The sequence below is a fragment of the Arachis duranensis genome, chromosome 1 (assembly GCF_000817695.3).
Source record: "Arachis duranensis cultivar V14167 chromosome 1, aradu.V14167.gnm2.J7QH, whole genome shotgun sequence".
Taxonomy (NCBI): Eukaryota; Viridiplantae; Streptophyta; class Magnoliopsida; order Fabales; family Fabaceae; genus Arachis; species Arachis duranensis.
In genome coordinates, this window is record NC_029772.3 from 39,143,913 (window position 1) to 39,153,792 (window position 9,880).

At 40.2% G+C, this 9,880-nt stretch overlaps 1 protein-coding gene across 1 annotated transcript; it reads right to left on the reverse strand.

Moving 5' to 3' along the window:
* Positions 1–464: 464 nt before the first annotated feature.
* On the reverse strand, positions 465–1,388 carry LOC107486194 (uncharacterized). The gene has a single exon (XM_016106754.1). It carries the CDS (start codon positions 1,386–1,388, stop codon positions 465–467), a length of 924 nt encoding a protein of 307 aa, XP_015962240.1.
* Positions 1,389–9,880: the final 8,492 nt, after the last annotated feature.

Consider the following 9,880-nt stretch of genomic DNA (forward strand, 5'->3'; position numbering starts at 1 on the left):
TTTGAGCTGATTTGGAACGCCGGTTTGGGCCATCAAATCTTGGGCAAAGTATGAACTATTATATATTGCTGGAAAGCCCAGGATGTATGCTTTCCAACGCCGTTGAGAGCGCGCCAATTGGGCTTCTGTAGCTCCAGAAAATCCACTTCGAGTGCAGGGAGGTTAGAATCCAACAGCATCTGCAGTCCTTTTCAGTCTCTGAATCAGATTTTTGCTCAGGTCCCTCAATTTCAGCCAGAAAATACCTGAAATCACAAAAAAAACACACAAACTCATAGTAAAGTCCAGAAAAGTGAATTTTAACTAAAAACTAATAAAAATTATACTAAAAACTAACTAGATCCTACTAGAAACATAATAAAAATAATGCCAAAAAGCGTACAAATTATCCGCTCATCAGTAGGGTGTCCGTAGATTTGGTGGTACTCACAATATTATGTCCGATTTCCTCCTCCTTTTTTGCTTTAAATTGGGTGAGGTGGTGGAATCTTCTCTGTGTGGCATATCTCTCGGTAGACGTCCACAAGAGATACTCGAAGTGGGGTGTAATGGTGGTATTTTTTAGGTTTCTCTCCATGTTGGTCTTCTTTTTTCTTGGAGTCTTTGTCCTTATCCCGAGATGGGTAGGGGTAACCAGGTTTTGAGGTCTCCCCTAGTCGAGAGTTCTCCTCCATGTTAATGTATTTTTTTGCCCTCTCCTGTACCTCGTTTAATGACGTAGGATGTTTCTTTGATATGGAGTGGCTAAAAGGTCCTTTTTGCAAGCCATTGATAAGACACATGATGGCTGCTTCCATTGGCAAACTTTGTATGTCTAGACATACTTTGTTGAATCTTTCCATGTAGTTATGAAGACTCTCGCAGTCTCCTTGCTTGATCCTTAATAAGCTTGGAGCGTGTTTGGCTTTATCCTTTTGGATGGAGAATCTAGCAAGAAACTTTTTCACTAGGTCGTCAAAACTTGTGATGGATCTAGGAGGCAAACTGTCGAACCACTTGATTGCTATCTTTGTTAGGGTAGTTGGGAAGGCTTTGCATCGAATAGCGTCCGAGGCATCGGTGAGATACATTCTACTTCTAAAATTGCTGAGATGATGGCTTAGATCGGAAATACCGCCGTATGGGGTCATGTCGGGAGCTTTAAAATCCTTTGGAACTTTAGCTTTCATGATTTCTTTGGTGAAGGGATCTTGATCCTTGTGAGAGTTGTCATTGTGATTGGATTGAATGGTTTTAGCTTTGAGATTAGCCTCGAGCTTTAGGAGCTTGTCATCTAGCTCTCGGCGTCGCCTGGTTTCTCTTCGAAGGTCCTTCTTGGCTTCCCGTTGGTGCACGACCTCTTTTTCGAGTTGTTTGAGACGATCTTGTTGAGCTTGTAGGGCCTCCATGATTTCTGTATTTTACCTCCACGCATCTTTTAGTGTGCTGTCGCATTTTTATGCGGCGTTCTATTTTCTAGATCGGAATCGTTGTTGTCATGATTGTCCGCCATGGTGATGGGATGACTTCCAGGTTCTCCGGCAACGGTGCCAATGTTCCGAGGGTTACCTGAAACTATAGGTCAGTCTCGAACGAGATCTATGACGGTGGCCGGAGCCGATGTGTCTGACTTGCTGGACTTGGTGGTGCTGCTGATCCTTTGTCACCGAAGGGTGGTGGTACCTACAAGAGACTCCGATGCCTAAGTTAGCACAGGCTTCAGGCAGTTTTTTTAGTAGAATCAGAGTATGAGTTATACCTGCGTGCTCCAGTGTATTTATAGTAGTGTGGGATGACTTTTTTGGAGATAAGATAGTTATCTTATCTTCAAGGGGGACCACCCTTATCTTTCTAGGCCTTGGCCGCTTTTGGATTTGGTTGTGTCCCTTAGTTCGGGCCTATTTGGGACCTCTAGTCAATTTGGCCGAACTCTTTATGAAGAGATTGGGGAACCTGGTCCGATGAGGTCGGTCGCGTTGTCCGAAATCAGCCTGGGTCGGAAAGTTCGACCCGGGGTATGAATAAGTACCTAGGCAATTTAGGTGCTGTATGATGGATTTTGTGTTTTTTGGTGGTTTGTTGTGGCTTTATGTAGTTTCTTTCTTGCTCTATAAGTGAGAAAGCTCTTACACTTACTAATGCAAACTTGAAGGCATTTAAGAGGAAAATTAGGGGTCGTCCACAAACTTTGTTAAGGACGGTGAGGGAGGTGGGGTGAAGCAGGATGGAAGTTTTAAGAGGAAGAGGGGTGATGGTTCGTCAAAGGTGGTTGATCTTACTGACGTAAAGGAGGGTTCTGCTACCTTTACTGCCGAGGAGATTAGTGCAGCATATGAGAGTCAGATGGTTCTTCACGGTTACAAAGAAGGTCCTCAAACTCTCTCTGGTCCTCTGACTATCCGTTCATGGTTATTGCTGATGAAGTTGCCTAGGTGGATTCTGCTGTTAGGATCATCCATGATGCTAGGAAAGTTGGAGTTGCCCGCTATCTACAAGTAGCTTTACTTGTTACTTGCCTTTGGTTTATTTCTTTATTAATGGCTTGATGTCTTTTCTTTAGGTAATTAGAGCAAGGCTTCTTTCCATTGATCGGACTTCTGAGTTTGATGCTATTCTAGATGGTGACCATGTTGCTGCTATCAAAAAATTGAATGAGTCTTTGGAGGAGAGAGACTTACGAGTGGAAAAGCTTAGGGGTGAAGTGAAGATTTTGATAATAGGAAAAAGAGTGTCTCCTCTTGTCCATATCATTTTTATGACAAGTAAAATTTCAAAGATGAAACATTCCAAATTCCAGTGACGTCTCCGCCCTGGAGTGTTTGAAGTTTGTATGCTCCTTTTTCGACGATCTTTATAACTCGGTAGGGGCCTTCCCACGTTGCTGCTAGTTTGCCATGTGTGTGAGGCTTTCTTGCCACTACTGTCCGTCTGGGGACGAGGTCTTGCCCGGGAAAGGTTCTTGTTTGTACCTTCCTGTTATATTTCTTTCATATTATTTCCTGCATTGCTAATTGTCTTATTTTGGCTTTGTCTCTATCTTTGTCAATTATGTCAAGCTCAATTATTTTGATGTCGTCATTTTCTTCTGCCGAAGTGTTATTTCTATGAGGTAAAGAGATTGAGATTTCGACTGGGATCATAGAATCCGTCCCATATACCAATTTGAATAGTGTTTCTTGTGTTGTTATTTGTATTGTGGTGTTGTAGCTCCACAAAACCTCAGGTATTAGCTCGGCCCATTATCCATTAGCGTCTCCGAGCTTTTTCTTTAATGCGTTGTGGATGACCTTATTAGCAGCCTCGGTGAGTCCATTAGTTTGTGGATGTTCTACTGATGAAAAGTGGTGCTTTATCTGAAATTCATTCAAAAATTTTGCTAAACTTTGGTCGGTGAATTATTGGCCATTATCAGTGATAATATCGTGAGGTAATCCAAAACAACAAATAATATTTTTCCAAATGAAAGATCTTACTTTATTAGCTCCTATTTTCGCTAATGGAGTTACATATATCCACTTTGAAAAGTAGTCAATTGTTACGAGTAAGTATTTTACTTGGCCTGGTGCTTTTGAAAAAGGGCGGAGGATATCTAGCCCCCACTTCTAAAAAGGCCATCTTACCTCCAAGGTATGTAATTGCTCGACAAGGTTGTGGATGGCTGATGAGCGGATAATTTATACGCTTTTTGGCATTATTTTTAGATAGTTTTTAGTAGGTTCTAGCTACTTTTTAGTATATTTTTATTAGTTTTTTAGCAAAATTCACATTTCTAGACTTTACTATGAGTTTGTGTGTTTTTCTGTGATTTCAGGTATTTTCTGGCTGAAATTGAAGGACCTGAGCAAAAATCTGATTCAGAGGCTGAAAAAGGACTGCTGATGCTATTGGATTCTGACCTCCCTGCACTCGAAATAGATTTTTTGGAGCTATAGAAACCCAAATGGTGCGATCTCAATTGCGTTGGAAATTAGACATCCTGGGCTTTCCAGAAATATATAATAGTCTATACTTTTCTCGAGTTTTGATGACGAAAACTGGCATCCAAACGCCAACTTCCTGCCTTGTTCTGGCGTTAAACGCGAGAAACAGTATACAAGCTGGAGTTAAACGCCCAAACTGGCATAAAAGTTGGCGTTTAACTCCAAGAAAAGTCTCTACACATGAAAGCTTCAATGCTCAGCCCAAGCACACATCAAGAGGGCCCAGAAGTGGTTTTTTGTATCATTTACTTATTTTTGTAAACCCTAGTAACTAGTATAAATAGGACCTTTTACTATTGTATTAGACATCTTTGGATTATCCTTAGATCATCTTTTGATATTTTGATCATCTTTTGATCTCTTGATCACGTTTTGGGGGCTGGCCATTTGGCCATGCCTGGACCTTTATCACTTATGTATTTTCAATAGTGGAGTTTCTACACACTATAGATTAAGGTATGGAGCTCTGCTGTTCCTCGAGTATTAATGCAAAGTACTATTGTTCTTCTATTCAATTCAAGCTTATTCTTATTCTAAGATATTCACTCGCACTTCAACCTGATGAATGTGATGATCCGTGACACTCATCATCATTCTCCCTTATGAACGCGTGCCTGACAACCACTTCCATTCTACCTGCGAAAGCTAGAGTGTGTATCTCTTGGGTTTCTAATCAACGATTCACATCGACTCCCCTCTGACAATTGGGCATCTAAATCTGAGATTAGAACCTTCGTGGTATAGGCTAGAATCAATTGGCAGCATTCCTAAGATCCGGAAAGTCTAAACCTTGTCTGTGGTATTCCGAGTAGGATCTAGGAAGGGATGACTCTGACGAGCTTCAAACTCGCGACTGTGGGGCGTAGTGACAGACGCAAAAGGATCATTGGATATTATTCCGACACGATTGAGAACCAACAGCTAATTAGCCACGCGGTAGCTGTGCCTGGTATTTTTCATCTAAGACGAGAAACCCGACAGTTGATTAGCCGTACAGAAACCATAGATAGCCATTTTCACTGAGAGGACGGGAGGTAGCCATTGACAACGGTGATCCCCAATATACAGCTTCCCATGGAAAGGAGTATTGGTGCACAAAATTGTGATCATCAATGGCGCCATCAACATGGTACGCTCAATTGCAATCTCAACACTTTATCACAACTTCGCACAACTAACCAGCAAGTGCACTGGGTCGTCCAAGTAATAAACCTTACGCGAGTAAGGGTCGACCCCACGGAGATTGTTGGTATGAAACATGCTATGGTCATCTTGTAAATCTCAGTCAGGCAGATTCAAATGGTTATAGATGATTTATGAATAAAGTATAAAATAAAGATAGAGATACTTATGTAATTCATTGGTGAGAATTTCAGATAAGCGTATGGAGATGCTTTGTCCCTTCCGTCTCTCTGCTTTCCTACTGTCTTCATCCAATCCTTCTTATTCCTTTCCATGGCAAGCTGTATGTAGGGTTTCACCGTTATCAGTGGCTACCTCCCATCCTCTTAGTGAAAATGTTCAACGCGCTCTGTCACAGCACGACTATTCAGCTGTCGATTCTCGATCATGTCGGAATAGAATCCAGTGATTCTTTTGCGTCTGTCACTAATGCCCCACAATCGCGAGTTTGAAGCTCGTCACCGTCAGTCAATCCTTGAATCCTACTCAGAATACCACAGACAAGGTTTAGACCTTCCGATTCTCTTGAATGCCGCCATCAATTCTAGCTTATACCACGAAGATTCCGATTAAGGGATCCAAGAGATATCCACTCAATCTAAGGTAGAACGGAGGTGGTTGTCAGGCACACGCTCATAAGTGAGGATGATGATGAGTGTCACGGATCATCACAGTCATCAAGTTGAGGAACAAGTGATATCTTAGAACAAGAATAAGCCGAATTGAATAGAAGAACAATAGTAATTGCATTAATACTTTAGGTACAGCAGAGCTCCATACCTTAATCTATGGTGTGTAGAAACTCCACCGTTGAAAATACATAAGAACAAGGTCTAGGCATGGCCGAATGGCCAGCCTCCCAAATAGGGTTCAATCATAAAAACATGATCAAAATATTCAAGTGATCAAAAGACGAAAATACAATAGCAAAAGGTCCTACTTATAGAGAACTAGTAGCTAGGGTTTATAAAAATGAGTAAATGACATAAAAATCTACTTCCGGGCCCACTTGGTGTGTGCTTGGGCTGAGCATTAAAGCATTTTCGTGTAGAGACTCTTCTTGGAATTAAACGCCAGCTTTTGTGCCAGTTTGGGCGTTTAACTCCCATTCTTGTGCCAGTTCCGGCGTTTAACGCCGGGCAGTTTTGAGCTGATTTGGAACGCCGGTTTAGGCCATCAAATCTCGGGCAAAGTATGAACTATTATACATTTATGGAAAGCTCAGGATGTCTACTTTCCAACGCAATTGAGAGCGCGCCAATTAGGCTTCTGTAGCTCCAAAAAATCCACTTCGAGTGCAGGGAGGTCAGAATCCAACAGCATCTGCAGTCCTTTTTAGCCTCTGAATCAGATTTTTGCTCAGGTCCCTCAATTTCAGCCAGAAAATACCTAAAATCACAGAAAAATACACAAACTCATACTAAAGTCCAGAAAAGTGAATTTTAACTAAAAACTAATAAAAATATAATAAAAATTAACTAAAACATACTAAAAACATACTAAAAACAATGCCAAAAAGCGTATAAATTATCCGCTCATCAAGTATGAATGATTGAATGAAGACAGTAGGAAAGCAGAGATTCAGAAGGAATAACGCATCTCCATACGCTTATCTGAAATTCCCACCAATGAATTACATAAGTATCTCTATCTTTATTTTGTGTTTATTTATCTTTTAATTATCAAAACTCTAACTATCTGAATCCGTCTGACTGAGATTTACAAGATGACCATAGCTTGCTTCAAGCCGACAATCTCCGTAGGATCGACCCTTACTCGCGTAAGGTATTACTTGGACGACCCAGTACACTTGCTGGTCAGCTGTGCCAAGTTGTGAAGAGACGTGTGAATCATGGTCTTGTGCACCAAGTTTTTGGAGCCATGCCTGGTGACAACAATTTCGTGCACCAATGGCTGAGGAATGTTTTTGGCAGCTGTAGCATTTTTTAACTTTGTTAATACAATCTTGTTCATTATTGTCCAGTAATATCCGACCCATGCTATTTTTTATGCTTGGCTTAATCCTCCTATATGGTTGCCACATACTCCTTCGTGGGCTTCATCCATGACGATTTTATTTTCTTCTTTACTTAAACATCGTAAGAGGGGTTGAGAAAAACCTCTTCTGTATAATTTGTTTCCGATTAGTGTGAAGTTTATTGTGCGCCTTTTGAATGTTTTGATATCTGATACTTCTTGTGGTATCTTCCTTGTTTGTAGGTATTGTTTGTATGGCGTTCTCCACTCCTCCCCTGCGATATTGAAAAAATAGCTTTTCTACTAAAACTCGGTTCAGTAAGTGTCAGATGAGATATAACAGAATCATTCAAACATTTCCTAATTGTTTCTAGCTTCGACAATGTGTCTTCTCGGGTGTTTTGTTCTCGAGCTATGTGTGTGATTTTTATTGAATAGAAATGAGAGATGAGATCTTTCAACGAGCTATGATAATTTTCTAGTAGTTGATCTTTTACCTGGAAATTCCCTGTTACCTGTTGTACGACTAGTTGTGAGTCACAATAGACCTGAAGATGGGTAATGCTTAGAGATTGTGCTAGTCTTAGTCCCGCGAGTAGTGCTTCATACTCAGCTTGATTGTTGCTTGTTTGGAATGTGAACCGAATGGACTGTTCGGTTTGTAGATCGTGTTTATTTGTGAGTAAGACACCTGCTTCAGAGCCTTCAGTGTTTGAGGCCCCGTCAACATATAGTTCCCAGATACAATGTTGTTTTGGGTGTTCTGCTAATTCCGCTATAAAGTCGGCCAAGAGCTGTGCCTTCATCGCTGTCCTGGGTTCATAGGTAATGTCAAACTCCGAGAGCTCGATTGACCATTTCACTAATCTCCCTGAGACTTTTGGTCTTGTTAAAATTTGTCGTAGAGGTTGGCTTGTTTTTACTATGATTTTGTTGCTCTGGAAGTAGTGCCTTAGCCTCCTGGCTGAGATCACCAATGCATATGCTAACTTTTCCATCGGTGAGTATCTTAGCTCTGCATTTTGTAATGTTTTACTTGCAAAATACACTAGGCCTTGCTTTCCATCTATTTCTGTCATTAATGCCGAGCTTATAACATTACGGGTAACAGATAAATATATTAGTAAAGGCTTACATGGACTAGGCTTTTGTAAAATGGGTGGAGAGAACAGTATTGTTTTGAGTTTTTAGAAGGCTGTCTCGCATTCATCATTCCCATTGAATTTTGTTTACATTTTGTGTAACACCCTACCATACAAAGTCTTATGCTTAAGTCATAATTCAGATATGGCAAGGTATTAGGACCTCTAAAGTAAAATTTAGTACGTATAATAGTGTGAAGAATGATTATAACTATGAGCCTTTGAAGAAAAAGGGGTAAAACAAAATCGTAACTCGAAGGCGCAACACTCCGATCGAAAACGTAACGAATAAAGGATAAACTAACGTGAGGTTATATATATACAAAAGAGTGCCAAAAACAGGAATATCAAGACTCAAAATCCGGTTGCGAAGATAACCGGTTCGAGCATAAAAATATATACATGTAAATATATAAAGCAATAAACCCAAAGGAAACACAAAGGGACAAAAAAAATACAAAAAACTTATTCTCCAAAATCTCCTCTAAGAGGAGTCATCACAGTTTGTGTTATTTAATGGAGATAAAAGTATCTAAGAGAAAACATAAAACCAACATAGAGTCCCGAGAACTAAGGATCTTCGCTAATCCAGAAGTCTCCTACATGCTTCAACGGGAAACCTCACGTCCTGCATCTGAAAACTACAAAATTCGCATGGGTGAGAACTGGAGGTTCTCAGTATGGTAACAGTGCCCACATATCTAACATGTAATGTCCTGGGAAATCCAAAGACAATCCTAGAACATCCAACAGATAATTCAAAGCTTATAAACAGGCTAAACCATAAATGGCAACTGACTAAGGATTTCTTCAGTCTAACTAATACCTCCCTTTCCAATTCCTTCAGACCTCCCAACCACCATCAGGAGTATAATATGGCAACAATAGTTATATCAGATAAGAGATATACAATTACGAAGCAGATATGGCATTTAGACAATTAGCAAGTAATATGCAGACAATTAGGCAATTCCAAACAATTCACATAATATGCATATGATAAATGCCTGTCCTAATGGCTGATGATATCATCTGTCGATTATATAGCTGATAAACCACTATTTTATGGTTTATCTTGTGCTCAATTGAGTGATTTTTGTCAACTCTTTACCTACTTATTCATATGATTTGCATGGTTTTACATTCTCCTTCCTGATTTTGTGCTATGATTGAAAATATGCTTCTTTGGCTTTTAATTTTCTTTTATTTAAATCCTCTCTTATTATCATTCGATGCCTTGATATGTGTGTTAAGTGATTTCAGAGATTACAGGGCAGGAATGGCTCAGAGGATGGAAAGGAAGCATGCAAAATTGGAAGGAATACATGAAGTTGAAGGAACTGCAAAGCTGTCAGCCTGACCCTCTCGCACTAAAACGACCATAACATGAGCTACAGAGGTCCAAATGATGCGGTTCCAGTTGCGTTGGAAAGCTAATGTCCGGGGCTTCGATTTGATATATAATTTATCATAGTTCTCTTCTATTTTTAGATATTCTAATGCTTTTATTTGTATTTGATTTATGTTGCCCAATTGGCTTATTGGTGCACGAATTTGTAATCCGCACAACTAACCAGCAAGTGCACTGGGTCGTCCAAGTAATACCTTACGTGAGTAAGG

Excerpts from the sequence above, each read along its gene's own strand:
- LOC107486194 (XM_016106754.1), bottom strand. The coding sequence starts at position 1,388 with ATGGAGGCCCTACAAGCTCAACAAGATCGTCTCAAACAACTCGAAAAA.